Raw genomic sequence first — 15714 nt, 5'->3', positions numbered from 1 at the left:
CGGAGCTAAAGAATGATGAGGCGTATCGCATTCAGATGGATGGATGGATGGATGGATGGATGGATGGATGGATGGATGGATGGGTAGATGGATAGGTGGATGGATGGATGGATGGATGGGTGGGTGGATGGATAGGTGGATGGATGGGTGGATGGATGGGTGGATGGGTGGATGGGTGGATGGATGGATGGATGGATGGATGGATGGATGGATGGATGGATGGATGGATGGATGGATGGATGGATGGATGGATTGATGACTATGTAGTTGGGTGAGTGGATGGATGGATGGATGGATGGATGGATGGATGGATGGATGGATGGATGGATGGATGGATGGATGGATGGGTGGATGGATGGGTGGATGGATAGGTGGATGGATGGGTGGATGGATAGGTGGATGGATTGATGGGTGGATGGATGGGTGGATTGATGACTATGTAGTTGGGTGAGTGGATGGATGGATGGATGGATGGATGGATGGATGGATGGATGGATGGATTGATGACTATGTAGTTGGGTGAGTGGATGGATGGATGGATAGGTGGATGGATGGGTGGATGGATAGGTGGATGGATGGATGGATGGATGGGTGGATTGATGACTATGTAGTTGGGTGAGTGGATGGATGGATGGATGGATGGATGGATGGATGGATGGATGGATGGATAGGTAGATGGATGGGTGGATGGATAGGTGGATGGATGGATGGATGGCTGGATGGATGGATGGATGGATGGATTGATGACTATGTAGTTGGGTGAGTGGATGGATGGATGGATGGATGGATGGATGGATGGATGACTATGTAGTTGGGTAAGTGGATGGATGGATGGATGGATGGATGGATGGAAGGATGGATGGATGGATTGATGACTATGTAGTTGGGTGAGTGGATGGATGGATGGATGGATGGATTGATGACTATGTAGTTGGGTGAGTGGATGGATGGATGGATGGATGGATGGATTGATGTCTATGTAGTTGGGTGAGTGGATGTATGGATGGATGGATGACTATGTAGTTGGGTGAATGGATGGATGGATGGATGGATGTATGGATGACTATGTAGTTGGGTGAGTGGATGGATGGATGGATGGATGACTATGTAGTTGGGTGAGTGGATGGATGGATGGATGGATGGATGGATGGATTGATGACTATGTAGTTGGGTGAGTGGATGGATGGATGGATGGATGGATTAATGACTATGTAGTTGGGTGAGTGGATGGATGGATGGATGGATGGATTGATGACTATGTAGTTGGGTGAGTGGATGGATGGATGGATGGATGGATGGATGGATTAATGACTATGTAGTTGGGTGAGTGGATGGATGGATGGATGGATGGATGGATGGATGGATGGATGGATGGATTGATGACTATGTAGTTGGGTGAGTGGATGGATGGATGGATGGATGGATTGATGACTATGTAGTTGGGTGAGTGGATGGATGGATGGATGGATGGATGGATGGATGGATGGATGGATGGATAGATGGATGGATTGATGACTATGTAGTTGGGTGAGTGGATGGATGGATGGATGGATGACTAGAGGGTTCATGTCAGCGTGATGATTGTGTCATGGCACAGATATTCAGAAAATGTCTTCCACTTGCCTTTTAACACAAACGGTGTTAGTGCAGCTTTGTTGCTGTTTGAGGCTCACACCAGCGGTTAAGATAACAGCTCGTTTTGTTGTTAGCGGTGCGGCTGACAGAAGGCTACGCCAGCCACGGGCGGGATGGATAATGGGAATTCAAAATACAATTATACACAACAGATAATAAGTGAAAAGGCAGAGCGAAAGGGATCAAAGACATTCGGTTCAGTTCCCGACATGTTAAACATTGCCAGGGAATGTTGTGAAATATCCCTGACATTAAAGACGGTACACGAGAGCATGCAGAAAGCTTAGCTAGCTTTATGCTAACTTTTCCCCTCCATACCAATGAGCAGTAAGGACAAAGAGATTGACAGATTTGAGAAAGACTGCCATCATTCCATCCCCAGATCATATATTCTCGGTGAGCTTATCCGAACCCAAGCGGAAACAGGAGAGGGGGAAAAAAACACAGCTGCAAATATGTAATGAAGTCCGTGGGGAATCGTGGGCCGGCTGAATAGCAAGCAGGAGTTACCAAAATAGTCCTGTTCAGGCTGAAGGAGCCCTGAGAAAATGTGCTTGCTTTGGAGGCGCTGGGAGTTCATTAGTATTGAATGAATTTGGGTACGCTTGTGTTGGAAGATTTCCTCAATGGCGTTACTCAAAACTGTTCAAAGACAAGAGGTACAACCCCAGCGAAGACGAGAAGGAAAGATTCAGATCCTGATCAGACAAATAATCTCAATTCAAACAGAAAACAAGATTATTTCTCTCACCCCATTGGCAGATTATTTATCTTATTTTAAGCAAAAACTCTCTTCATTTGGAGTTATTTTCCCCAAAACAAGACAATTACTTTAGCTTGTCTAGTAAATACTTCTAGTTTTAAGAGTTTTTAGATGTTTGGACTAGAAACAAGACACAAATACTAAGGCTGCGTTCACACTTGTCATGTCTGGTTGTATTAAAACGAACCCTGGTGCGATTGCTCGGTTCGTGCGGTTCATTTGAACATATGTGAACGCCGCCATCCGAACCAAACAAGCGGACCGAGAGCGCTATAAAGACGGGTCTCAGTCCGCTTCCAAACCAACTCTGGTGCGGTTCGACTGATATATGAACGCCACACGGACCAAAGTCATGTAAACGAACCAAAAACAGGACGTGATGTCACAAGACGCGACGCATAGTCAGCTGATTTGACGACGCGAAAGATCGGTGTATCGGTGTATATCATCAATATTTGGTCCGACGAGCATGTTTCGAAAATACTAAAAAGACGCACAAAAAGCAGACCTGGTTCTTCTCATCAGAGGACCTGCTGACCATCAGTCGGTACAGACGACAGAACGGCCGTCTCTTTTCTGCACAACGGAGGAAATCCTGGAGCTGTTTTGAATGTTTTGAACATTTTATGAGCTCTTCATGAGTTCTCAGCGGGTAAAAATAATGCCATATGAACACGAATAAAATGGCCGCGTGTAATCCGGCACACAGCGTTGTTCTGAATGAGCGGTAAGCAGCTCCTACATCATATAAGCCGACCAATCAGGTCATGAGCGTCTCCCTGATGCTGTGTTCACACCGCATGCGAATGACGCGAATAAATCGCGCTATTGGCGCGAAGTTGGACAAGTGAACAATTTAAATCCATTCGCTTCGTTCGCGTGTGACATTCACTACACAACAGACACGAATTCCCGTCATGGGAGGGGGTTCTACCAGGCAGCGGCAGTCGGCAGAAGGACTAGCCGAGTTAAGGCTGCTCTCACCGGGGTTGATGAGCGCTGAGCGCCGCTGATCGCCTGGGTCTCACACCTCCGAAAACACCAGATCAAATTTTCAAATAGGAGCTCTCTTAATAAATAAATCACATATTTGAGCTTTAAACAACTACATTCTCGCCTGAAAAACTATTAAAAGTACATTTTGTGACACAATACAGTAGTATTTTTAAATTACTCTGGCCTCTGGGTTTCCCATCCGTCACTTCACCACGTGACCGCAGTAAGCAGGCTCCTCATTGGTTAACGCGGCGTGAATATCCGCCAAAGTTTAGATTTTTCAACTTGAGCGATTTGCGTGTTTCGCGCGAATCACGCGTTCAAAACGCTCGATTCGCGTGATCATCGCCGCCTCATTCGCAGGAATCGCGCCGCAGAATGCCTATTCGCGTCTCTGCATTGACTTAACATGTAAATCACTCGCGCGAATCGCGTCATTCGCGTGCGGTGTGAACGCAGCATGAGCCTTTGGTTCGGTAACTTTAGGTTCGCTGTTATAAATGCCAGTGTGAACGCTAAGCGGACCAGGACTATTATGTTTGTTTTTGTTTTTTGGTCCGGACCAAACGAACCGAACTACAAGTGTGAACGCACCCTTAGTAAGAAAAGCATTTTTTGCAGTGTTCATTTTTAATTTAATTAAGGATTAAATTATATTCAATATGAAACACGGTGCAGTAAAAATTCCAATATTATGTTTTTTGAATGTTGTGAAGTAAAAGTTTTCCAAGGAAGTACATGAATAAAGTGCATATACTTGAAAAATAAAATTACTTGGAAAGTAAAAATGCTCCACTACTGTCCGCCTGTGGTTATTACAGCTTAGACTACTTGTTTAAGACTTTTAGCAGTGTTTTATGTAATTTCAAAGGGTTTCCCGTAAAATGACACCAACATTTTGAACTTTAACCACTGTATGTGTGTATGAGTAGCTTTTCAATTGCAAAAAAAACGCTCTTCTTTCTTAGTATTTTTGTCTTGCTTCTAGTCAATATATCAAAAAATTCTTATATTAAGAAACATTTACTAGACATGGAAAAATTATTGACTTGTTTTGGGAAAAAATAACTCAAAATGAAAAGAGTTTTTGCTTTAAATAAGATAAATAATCTTGTTTTCACTCCATTGGCAGGTTATTTAGCTTATTTTAAGTGTATGCGAGTGTATGCACACTATACTGTCCATGTCCAGAAAGGGAATAAAAACATCATCACAGTAGTCCATATGAGACATCAGTGGGTTAATTAGAGTCTCTTGAAGCATCCAAAATACATTTGGGTCCAAAAATAACAAAAACTACGACTTTATTCAGCATTGTCTTCTCTTCCGCGTTTGTGTTCAATCCTCAAATAAAGATTCAAACGGTTATGAATCAGCGAATCGATTCATGATTCGGATCGCGTGTCAAACTGCTGAAATCACGAGACACTGGCGATCCGAATCATGAATCGATTCGCTGATTCATAACCGTTTGAATCTTTATTTGAGGATTGAACACAAACCCGGAAGAGAAGCCAATGCTGAATAAAGTCGTAGTTTTTGTTATTTTTGGACCCAAATGTATTTTGGATGCTTCAAGAGACTCTAATTAACCCACTGATGTCTCATATGGACTACTGTGATGATGTTTTTATTGCTTTTCTGGACATGGACAGTATAGTGTGCATACACTCGCATACACGCTTTAATAATTTTTAGGTGTTTTGACTATAAACAAGACACAAATACTAAGTAAGAAAAGCGTTTTTTGCAGTTTAGGTGGAAATCCCAAAAATGAGGCTTCAGAATTGCGACGTAGAAGGACGGAGATTTCCATCAGATTTTCCGTCACGTAGCACAGGTAGCGGGCGAGCGTTTCTCCTTCAGCTGCGCACCTGAGGAGATTTCAGAACGCGCTCCAAGCCCACCTGCTGTCGCCCCAAACGCCCGCTGCGCCAATGTGCACATCAAACGATCCGTGTACACACACACACACACACACACTAGAAACCACCTTCCATTTTCGTCTCTCCCCGCCACGCCTCTAAACTCCCTGATCCCGCCATGCTGTCGATCCGCCGCGAGCAGGTGTGAGTCATCGACCCAGAAGCCCAAATCTCATTCGCACACACTGCAAAAATGCTCTTCTTACTCAGTCATTTTGTCTTGTTTCTAGTCTTAATATCTCACAATTCTTAAATCAAGATGCCTTTACTAGATCAGTAAAACGACATGAGATATTTTTTCTTGTTTTCTTAAAAATAAAATCAAAAATGAAGAGAGTTTTTGCTTAAAACAGGCAAAATGATCTGCCAATGGGGTGAGAAAAATAATCTTGTTTTCTGTTTGAATTAAGATTATTTTTCTCACCTCATTGCCAGATTATTTATCTTATTTTAAGCAAAAACACTCTTTACATTTAGAGTTATTTTCCCCAAAACAAGACAATTACTTTTGCTTGTCTAGTGAATACTTCTTGTTTTAAGAATTTTTAGATGTTTTGACTAAACAAGACACAAATACTAAATAAGAAGAGCATTTTTTGCAGTGTAGTTTAATGCTCCTCATGCGCGCTTAAACCGCAGCGTGAGCTCCTGCTGTTGATGTCCTGACGCCGCATGTGGCGAAATCTGAAGGTTGACGTCTTCGCTCGGCCAGAATGAACGAGGACGGTGATGATGGCACCTGTCGAAATGCAATGCTGGAGAATTTAAAGCCAGAAGATTTGGAAAAAGCGCTGGCGCTAATGGAGAGGTTGTTGGTTTCTGGGCCGTAACCACTACACTGTAAAAAAAAAAAAAAGTGTTGTTTTTTTGTTGGTTTAACTTAAAAAAGTAAGTAACCTGGTTGCCTTAAAATTTTGAGTTTATTGAAATTAAAAATTTGAGTTGATACAATGAAGGAAATTTGTTTAATAAATAGAAACTCAAAATATAATTGTATCTGAACCGCATTAAACGTGATAAATCATGAAAATAGCACTATTTGGCTGCGTCATCAGAAATGAAACACACAATTACCCAATACGCTTACAAAATCTTTTAATAATATTTTAATAAAGGTTGTCGAATCTCAAAAAATGTTTATTGTATTAACTAAACATTTTAATTTCAATGACCTCAAAATTTTAAGGCAACCACACTGTAAAAAATTATTAAGTAAAACAGTAACCTGGTTGCCTTAAAATTTTGAGGTCATTGAAATTAAAATGTTTAGTTAATACAATAAACATTTTTTTGAGATTCGACAGCCTTTATTAAAATATTATTAAAAGATTTTGTAAGCATATTGGGTAATTGTGTGTGTTTTATTTCTGATGACGCAGCCAAATAGTGCTATTTTCATAAAATATAAGATATGTGATAAAATATGATTTATCACATATTTTATGTGGTTCAGATACAAAAATATTTTGAGTTTCTATTTATTAAACAAATTTCCTTCGTTGTATCAACTCAAATTTTTAATTTCAATAAACTCAAAATTTTAAGGCAACCAGGTTACTTACTTTTTTAAGTTAAACCAACAAAAACCAACACAATTTTTTTACAGTGCAGGAAACTTTTTTCTAAATAATTTTTTACAGTGTATGGACATTGAGGGGGGGAAGCCCCCCGGCAATATTTAGAAATGGCCAAATTGTCCCCAATATTTCAAATTCTTGCACTTGCATTTCGTTATGCAGTATGTTGTTGTTGGGTTTACACACTGCAGAAAATGCTCTTCTTACTCAGTTTTTGTGTCTTGTTTCTAGTCCAAACATCTAAAAATTCTTAAAACAAGAAGTATTTACTAGACTTTTTGAGAAAAAATAGCTCAAAATTAAAAGTTTTGCTTAAAATAAGCAAAATAATCTCAATTCAAACATAAAACAAGATTATTTTTCTCACCCCATTGGCAGATTATTTATCTTATTTTAAGCAAAAACTCTCTTCATTTAGAGTTATTTTTAGATGTTCGGACTAGAAACAAGACACAAATACTGAGTAAGAAGAGCATTTTTTGCTCTTTTAGAAGAGCACTTTTACACCTGTATAGTTTTGACGTACGTTTGCATGTGTTTCGACATACGTGACAGTGACCTTGTGTTATAACCCAGCACTTGTGTGCATAAAAATATCAAGAGTTTATCATGTATGGCCATAGCCCTCAGTCCCACAGAACGCACTGACATGAGTGTTAGCACAGCTCCGGAAATAATTCATGCCATGGGATTTAAGTGTTGCGCTAAGCTTCGGCCCAGTGCAGCACATTTGGACTTGAACTAATGGATGCTGGGCTCACAGCTCGGTTTGACCCTCACCAGCTCACCCCCGTTTGGGACCGATCCGCGGTTTATCTCCTTCGACTCCTCACCGCGGCGCACTGATTGATGCGATCCAGCACTGCTGCGAACGCCGTAACATCGCTGGCAGATCGGTTTGACGCGATGCATTCGGACACATTTGGATCAGTCTAATCTCTCTTGCCGTGAGTGTGGAGCTGCTCAGATTCAACAGCGTTAAATGGCCAAGTTATCTTTCAAACAGGAAAGGCCTTTGAGCGATTTATGAGGACGCGATGCTGCAACAAAAACATACAAAATAAAATCGTTTCTGACAGTCTCGGTACTTTCAAACCTCTAATAGTTTGGCGTCTTCTCTCTCTCTCTCTCTCTCTCTCTCTCTCTCTCTCTCTCTCTCTCTCTCTCTCTCTCTCTCTCTCTCTCTCTCTCTCTCTCTCTCTCTCCCCTCTCTCTCTCTCTCTCTCTCTCTCTCTCTCTCTCTCAAAACGGTAACTCTGGACTTTTTTGTTGTTTATTTTTTAATATATTAATATAAGGGAAGGAAGGAAAGATGTGTATTTAATGTAATGTTTTAAAAATAAATATGCTCCTTTGATGTGTTTTTTTTTCAATGAAAGTGTTTATTTGTGGGTCTAAATATGTGAAAAAATATCAGCATAAGTCCCAAGCCAAGCAAAATTGGCGATTTATACAACAAGAAAAGAAAAAATTGAGCAACTTAGTAAAATCCAGGATTTTAATTGATTATCACTATTATAGATTAATGCATGATTTTTTCATGATTCATGATGTTTCATAGTTTAAGGCCATTTGGTGTCTAAATAAGACTCTTTGTGATGTCGTTGAAGAGGAGTTGTACTTTTCTTTCTTTTAGAAAATAATGATTTTTTTGGTTTTAATGGTGTTGTTTGGCAGTGTGTGATATGTAATAGTTTTTGTGAATTGTAATAAAAGGGGTTTTGAAAATCAAATCTCTCTCTCTCTCTCTCTCTCTCTCTCTCTCTCTTTCTCTCTTTCTCTCTCTCTCTCTCTCTCTCTCTCTGAATATATAATTATTTTATTTTTTGGAGAAAAAACAAGTTTGAGTAGTCTTTTGGCTAGTAGTCATTTGTTAGCTTGGTTTGTTGTTTGTTTTTTGTTTTATGTAATGCATATTTTTATGTAGGTTTTATGGAATTATGTAAATTTTAAGGAAAGTTGTAATTAAAGGATTGTGAAAGTCAAGTGTGTGTCTCTCTCTCTCTCTCTCTCTCTCTCTCTCTCTCTCTCTCTCTCTCTCTCTCTCTCTCTCTCTCTCTCTCTCTCTCTCTATCAGAATTAAGTAAGAAGAGCATATGTTATTGTTGGGATGAAAAAAAGGTTTAAAAGTTACATTTTAGTCTGTCATTTGATTGAACTCATTTAATTTGAGTTGGCTCTACTCAAACCAATTCATTAAAATAAAATAATTTCTGACAGTCTTGTTACTTTCAAACCTCTAATAGTTTGCTCTCTCTCTCTCTCTCTCTCTCTCTCTCTCTCTCTCTCTCTCTCTCTCTCTCTCTCTCTCTCTCTCTCTCTCTCTCTCTCTCTCTCTCTCCCGTTCTTTGGGCTGCATTTTTCTCTTTGCTCTCTCAGGTGCCCTGCAGATTGAAAACACTGAGGAAACCGACCAGGGAAAGTACGAGTGTGTGGCGTCTAACATCGAAGGCGTCCGATATTCTTCCCCTGCCAACCTGTATGTGCGAGGTAGGGAGCAACCTGGCCCTGGAGCCCATCGAAAAACAGCCAATCAGATCCTCTTACGCACGACTGGTCACATGACCGGTTGTATATAAACTAATCTTTATGCTAAAATACAAACAATATACTTAAAGGGTTAGTTCACCCAAAAATGGAAATGTGATGTTTATCTGCTGACCCCCAGTGTATCCAACATGTAGGTGTGTTTGTTTCTTCAGGAGAACACAAATGAAGATTTTTAACTCAACCGTTGCTGTGTGTCGGTCATATAATGGTGTGAATGGGTAACAACTCTGAGAGTAAAAAAACATGCTTAGACAACATGCACACAAACCCTGCTGCTCGTGACGACACACTGATGTCTTAAGACACGAACCGATCGCTTTCTGTGAGAAACACAACAGGATTTGTTATTTTTTACCTCATATCCAGGCGAATCTCATCTAGTGTTTCCATCCGCTATTACTTCCATCTGGTAAGCTCAAACCGGTGCGATCATAGATATATATATATATATTTTATGTAGATGCCTCATTCGACAGATCCGCACAGGCACTAATGAGGAATCTATATATGGGCTTTCCTGTAGCTCAAACAGTAGAGGATGGCGCTAGCAACGCCAAGGTCATGGGTTCGATTCCCAGGGAAAGCAAGAATTGGCAAAAATGTAAAATGTGTACCCCTTGAATGCAATGTAAGTCGCTTTGGATTAAAGCGTCTGCCAAATGCATAAATGTCAATATATATTGCTATGATCACGTCAGTTTGACCTTTCCTTACCTGATGGGAACACTAGATGAGATTCGCCTGATATGAGGTAAAAAAATAACACAAATACTGTTGTGTTTCTCACAGAAACCGATCGGTTCGTGTCTTAAGACATCATTGGGTGCGTTTGCATGCACGTTCTTAAGCCGATTATGCCCAATAAGCCAACATTGATCATGGTCATGTAAACGCGGTAACCCGTTTTCTTTTATCGGAGTACGGTCATAAACGGCATAAGCATAAAACGGTTGGCACAGGGCGTTTTTTGCCTCTTACCCTGATTTTGCGCGGCATGTAAACGCATTAACCTGCTTTCTGTCGGCTTATTGAAGTGCGCATGTGTGATAGGGGACAAAAACACAAACCTAGAGCAGATTTAAACGCATCCAGACAGAGAGAGCGAGTGTTTGGCATGAAATAAGGACATATATCACAAACACAGACTCTTTAAGACCCAGAGCATTGTAAAGATGTGTTCTCATCTCATCTCAGTCAGCAGAAGTAGAAGAGGTTCAGTCTAAACGCTGCAGAACTGCATATGGGATAATGAGCCGTTAATCTCCCACTGACACACTTTATTAACATCACAACTGACCAAACATTTGAAAAACTAAGATATTGACATTATTATTTTTGACGTCACTACAAGGAAATAACCCAGTTTATTAATAAAGTCATGTAAATAAGATTTACTTGTCAGTTTACTGGTTTGCATGTAAACGGGGAAAACTGGTTATTTCAATAAGCTGATATTTGTGAGTTATCAGCTCACTGGTGTGCATGTAAACACACCCAATGTCTGAGCTCTAAACCAAGACTGAAGGTTCAATATTATGGGTCAGATTCATGCGTCGGGCACAAGCTTGTTAGACCCAATAACTCTCTAACATCTCCGGATCAAAGCCAACATCCACAGCGAATCCAAGCAAACACGGCTGCAGATGTTTCAAAGAATGTTCAAGCTAAAAAAATGCCTTGACATCTAATTTGCATAATGTGTCGTCAGGAGCAGCAGTGTTTGTGTGCATGTCGTCTAAGCAAGTTTTTCTACCCATTCACACCATTATATGACCGACACACAGCAACGGTTGAGTTAAAAATCTTCATGTGTGTTCTCCTGAAGAAACAAACACACACACATGTTGGATACACTGGGGGTCAGCAGATAAACATCACATTTCCATTATTGGGTGAACTATCCCTTTAATGGGTAGTGCTCAGTGTTCTCATTGATGGGCGTAAACTTGGGTCGTACAGGTTTGTTGATCAAGAAGAGGATGATGGTAAGTCTTGATTTTGATTGGCCGATGCAGAAAGCCAATCAAAATGCAAAAAGGTAAAAAGGTAAATTGATCTCAAAATATGCATGTTGCTAATCACAAGTGTACATATATATATATAGACAAGTAATTGCTAAATGGAAACGATTAGCGATCTGTCCTAGTTCAGTGGTTGTTACGATCCTAGAGGAACATCTGAGACTGTTTTAAGGCATTACATTAGCACAGACCACTTGAGTCTCCAGGTTGATGACTGTAATAAGACGAGGCAGATGCATTTTGCGCATGTATTATTTATTTAATGCATATTAAAAACGACAGCGATGGGCTTCTACCCACTGTGTACCAAATAACTTTGTTCCGGATAAATTATTCACTGTACATTATAAAATGGGTCAGAGAGCTGTCTTTTCATTATTATAGTTATTATGGTTCACCTCCATCTCCAAAAAACCACAGGGATAGTGTTAATTCATCATTTACTCAGGCCATTTCAGACCTGGAGGAAAAAGTTTCTTCTTTTATGTTCCACGGAGGAAAGAATAACGGTTTGGGATGAGGGAGAGAAAATGGACAAACAGAATTTTAATGGGAATTTTCATTAATGATAAATAACACTATTGGTGTTTTATATCAGGCGCCGCCATTTTATGACAGCGATAATCCACAAGAGGCTAGAGATTTACATAGTCCAGTCAGAATTGGTCGAGTCGAATTGTGTGTGTGTGTGTGTGTGTGGGCATGTTTTTGTGACATATGAGGACACAAATGTGTATAATGCCATGGGTATGACACAGGTATTACAGGAGAGGGGGAAATATGAGGACATTACCCATGTCCCCACTTTTCAAAAGGCTTATAAATCATCAAATTAGGGGCTGTGCGTGCGTGCGTGCGTGCGTGCATGCGTGTGTGTGTGCGTGCATGTGTGATGGGTAGGTTTAGGGGCTGTGTGTGCGTGCGTGCGTGCGTGATGGGTAGGTTTAGGGGCTGTGTGTGCGTGCGTGCGTGCGTGATGGGTAGGTTTAGGGGCTGTGTGTGCGTGCGTGCGTGCGTGATGGGTAGGTTTAGGGGCTGTGTGTGCGTGCGTGCGTGCGTGATGGGTAGGTTTAGGGGCTGTGTGTGCGTGCGTGCGTGCGTGATGGGTAGGTTTAGGGGCTGTGTGTGCGTGCGTGCGTGCGTGATGGGTAGGTTTAGGGGCTGTGTGTGCGTGCGTGCGTGTGTGATGGGTAGGTTTAGGGGCTGTGTGTGCGTGCGTGCGTGCGTGATGGGTAGGTTTAGGGGCTGTGTGTGCGTGCGTGCGTGCGTGATGGGTAGGTTTAGGGGCTGTGTGTGCGTGCGTGCGTGCGTGATGGGTAGGTTTAGGGGCTGTGTGTGCGTGCGTGCGTGCGTGATGGGTAGGTTTAGGGGCAGGGGCAGTGTGGGGGGATATTAAATACGGTTTGTACAGTATAAAAACCATTACGCCTATGGAATGTCCCCATATGTCACAAAAAACAACGTGTGTGTGTGTGTGTGTATGGGGTGGATAAACATTCATAAAACGATTCCTCGTAACATTTTAAAGCCACGATGTACAGAACATCACACAAAGATATAGAAGAAAATTTAAAAATAAAAACTTTTTGGATCATTAAACCTAAATAACGGCAGAACGGCCACACTGCAGACAGGATCTGTATTTCACATGTCGGCAAATCTAATTAAATCGGCTAAATTGCCTGTGCAAACACACTGTAAGTACAGCGCAACATCGATGCGCCGAGAAAAACAATCAAAAAGTTTGATATAAAAAAATATATAATTTAAATAGATTTTACACACTAATAGCAATATCGTATCGCATATCGAATATCGCATTATTTAACAAGGTATTGCATATTGCATTTTTCTTCAATATCGCACAGGACTAGTTAACATATGTTATTAAGGAATTAATACATTATGACACATTTAACTAATGATTATTTAATCTATTAATCATGATGAATTAGTGATCATTATTAATAAATGGGTTAGTTCTTCATGAGTCACACATTAACTCTCATATGAATTAATGCTTATTATTATTATTATTATTATTATTATTATTATTATTATTATTATTAGCGCACCCGTATTGTAAAGTATGCGTGAAGGAGTCAATGGCCAGTTGTGGATTATCGCCGTCTCGCTCTCTTCCGAAGACCTGGAAGATATTTAATCCAGATATTTTATAAGACCTTAAACAGTGTTAGATGTTCGGGAACATTTGATCTGATTTCTAGTGACATTTCAATAATTGGGTGACTGGAGATTTCTAAAAATCCATCTAGCGGTAATTAATTCAACATAGGTATGCTAATTTCTCACTGATTATGCGCATACTGCATTAAGACCCGTCTCCTTTTGTCTTTCTTTCACAGAGCTTAATTATTGAGTACAATCAAATGTTTTCTGTTATAGCATTAGCGGCACTTGAAATTAGCAGCTACGGTGGAGGAAACAAGCCGCCCATTCGCATTGGCGTCCGATGGTAGCGCTTTTAGAGTCGGCTGTCTTGATTGTAGCTGCTAACTTTAATGCTAATTATGTGGGTTTCATCTGTACGGTCGCTTTGATTTGGTTGGTGCTTTGGGTTGTTTCATTGATTTCTGTTTTTGTCTCTGTTTTGTTTCTGTAATTAACGCCGCAGCGGCAGCTCTTCAGGTGGCTAAAGACCTTGTAATTTTGCATTGTTATAACATTCTTGAAATGACTCCAGCGGCCGAACCGTTTTCCAATGAATCAAAGTGTTTGGGTCAAAGCAGGTAAACGCGGCAAGACTTTGTCACGCAAGAACTAATCAGGCGACATCAGTCAGAGAAATGTAGCAGCTAAAAGCCTTGAGGTGGCCTTTTTTACTCTCTCTGTGTTTCCCCTATTTTTCTCTTCTCCTCATGTCATTGTGTTCTGCATCAACCCCTTTACATCCCTCAGAGCTTCGAGAAGGTTGGTGTGTTTTTTCTTTTTTCACTTTTTTTAACCCACATTAAATCGAAAAATCAACATGTATTAAAACCTTAACCTTGACTGATCTATTTGGAAGGCTAATTCGGAGTTTAAAATCAAGCTGCTAAATAAGTTCCCAATTCTGGGAGATTTGATTCAACTGCATAATAAAAAAAAAACTAGTAGTGACTAAAAACCCGCTAATTCGGGTTCGTTTTCCTTACGTTTTTAAGTTTGCATTGTGGGGCCTTTTCTCGTTTGCATCCTTCAGTATTGCTTCTGCCCAGAGAAAGTGCTTGTCATGGAAATCTCGCATTTGAAAAGTATAAATGTGGCCTGATGCATGATGGGAGAATGTAACTGCGCTTGCATGCCTTAAGACGCTGTTGTGCTTGGTTTTGCATTCCTGTGTGTTTTCTGATTCTCCTTGTTTCGTCCAGTTCTCCTGGATCATTTAGTCGGCTCCTTGTGTTGTGGCGTGTGTGTGATGTGCACCCTCAGTTTCGTTCTGTTTTTAACTCCTTTTTGTTGTAGTTTCTGGTTTGTTAGATGTGGTTCGTGTGTTTCTACAGACAGTTTTCCTGCCATCTTCTGAATCACAAAGCTCACTCTGCTAATTAGTTTTTGGTGCCACATGGATCACTGGCAGATATAATGACCTCCGCGCTTCACGCAGCCCTCCAGAAAACAGACTTTATTTCACAGTCGCAACTAGCTAGCGATATATCTCTCGTGATGACTGGCCGCCTATTGCCCTTTCACAGTCAATCAAATACGGATTTATCATTCGCTCGAGCCTTCACTGCACTGCAAAAATGCTTCTTCCTCAGTATTTTTGACTTGTTTGTAGTCAAAACATGACACGAGAGGACCAATCACAGCACAGTGCCGCTTCATTAGCCAACCAATCTGTGCTCAAGGAATCGAGTGAGTCAATGATTCAGTGAATCGTTCATAAAGACGCCGCTTGCTTGAACACATTTTCACCAAAATTTAATAGCCCACAGAATATTTTGTTTATGAATATCTGAGCATGCAATGCATAAAAATTCTTCTTTTTTAAACAACAAAATATTATTTTATTCTAGCTTCATGCATTCCTTTTTTATCTTGAATACTTGAATATGAGTAAGTGTCATAAAAAAGCAACATTTTAAACAAAAAGCTGAGAAAATCATGTTATTTTACATATGCATGCATGCGATCGCTTGTTTCTGCGTCTTCTTTACCTGTGTTTTGATCAGGAGATGCATAATTGCGCCCCCTAGTGGCTAACAGTGAAAACACAGAAACCCTGAAAATTCAGTTTTTTAAAA

At 40.5% G+C, this 15714-nt stretch overlaps 1 protein-coding gene across 37 annotated transcripts in view; it reads left to right on the top strand.

Moving 5' to 3' along the window:
* Positions 1–15714, top strand: part of ptprsa (protein tyrosine phosphatase receptor type Sa) — a 361627-nt gene that overhangs the window by 225147 nt on the left and 120766 nt on the right. For 24 of the 37 annotated variants that reach the window (XM_067415253.1, XM_067415252.1, XM_067415248.1 and 21 more), the window contains 2 exons: positions 9276–9386; positions 14387–14398. In XM_067415253.1, the coding sequence (XP_067271354.1) occupies positions 9276–9386; positions 14387–14398 (123 nt within the window). The remainder of the gene's footprint in view (positions 1–9275; positions 9387–14386; positions 14399–15714) is intronic. The other 13 variants (XM_067415256.1, XM_067415250.1, XM_067415261.1 and 10 more) reach the window with 1 other exon arrangement.

The sequence above is a fragment of the Pseudorasbora parva genome, chromosome 14 (assembly GCF_024679245.1).
Source record: "Pseudorasbora parva isolate DD20220531a chromosome 14, ASM2467924v1, whole genome shotgun sequence".
Taxonomy (NCBI): domain Eukaryota; kingdom Metazoa; phylum Chordata; class Actinopteri; order Cypriniformes; family Gobionidae; genus Pseudorasbora; species Pseudorasbora parva.
This window is presented reverse-complemented; position numbering and strand designations above follow the sequence as displayed.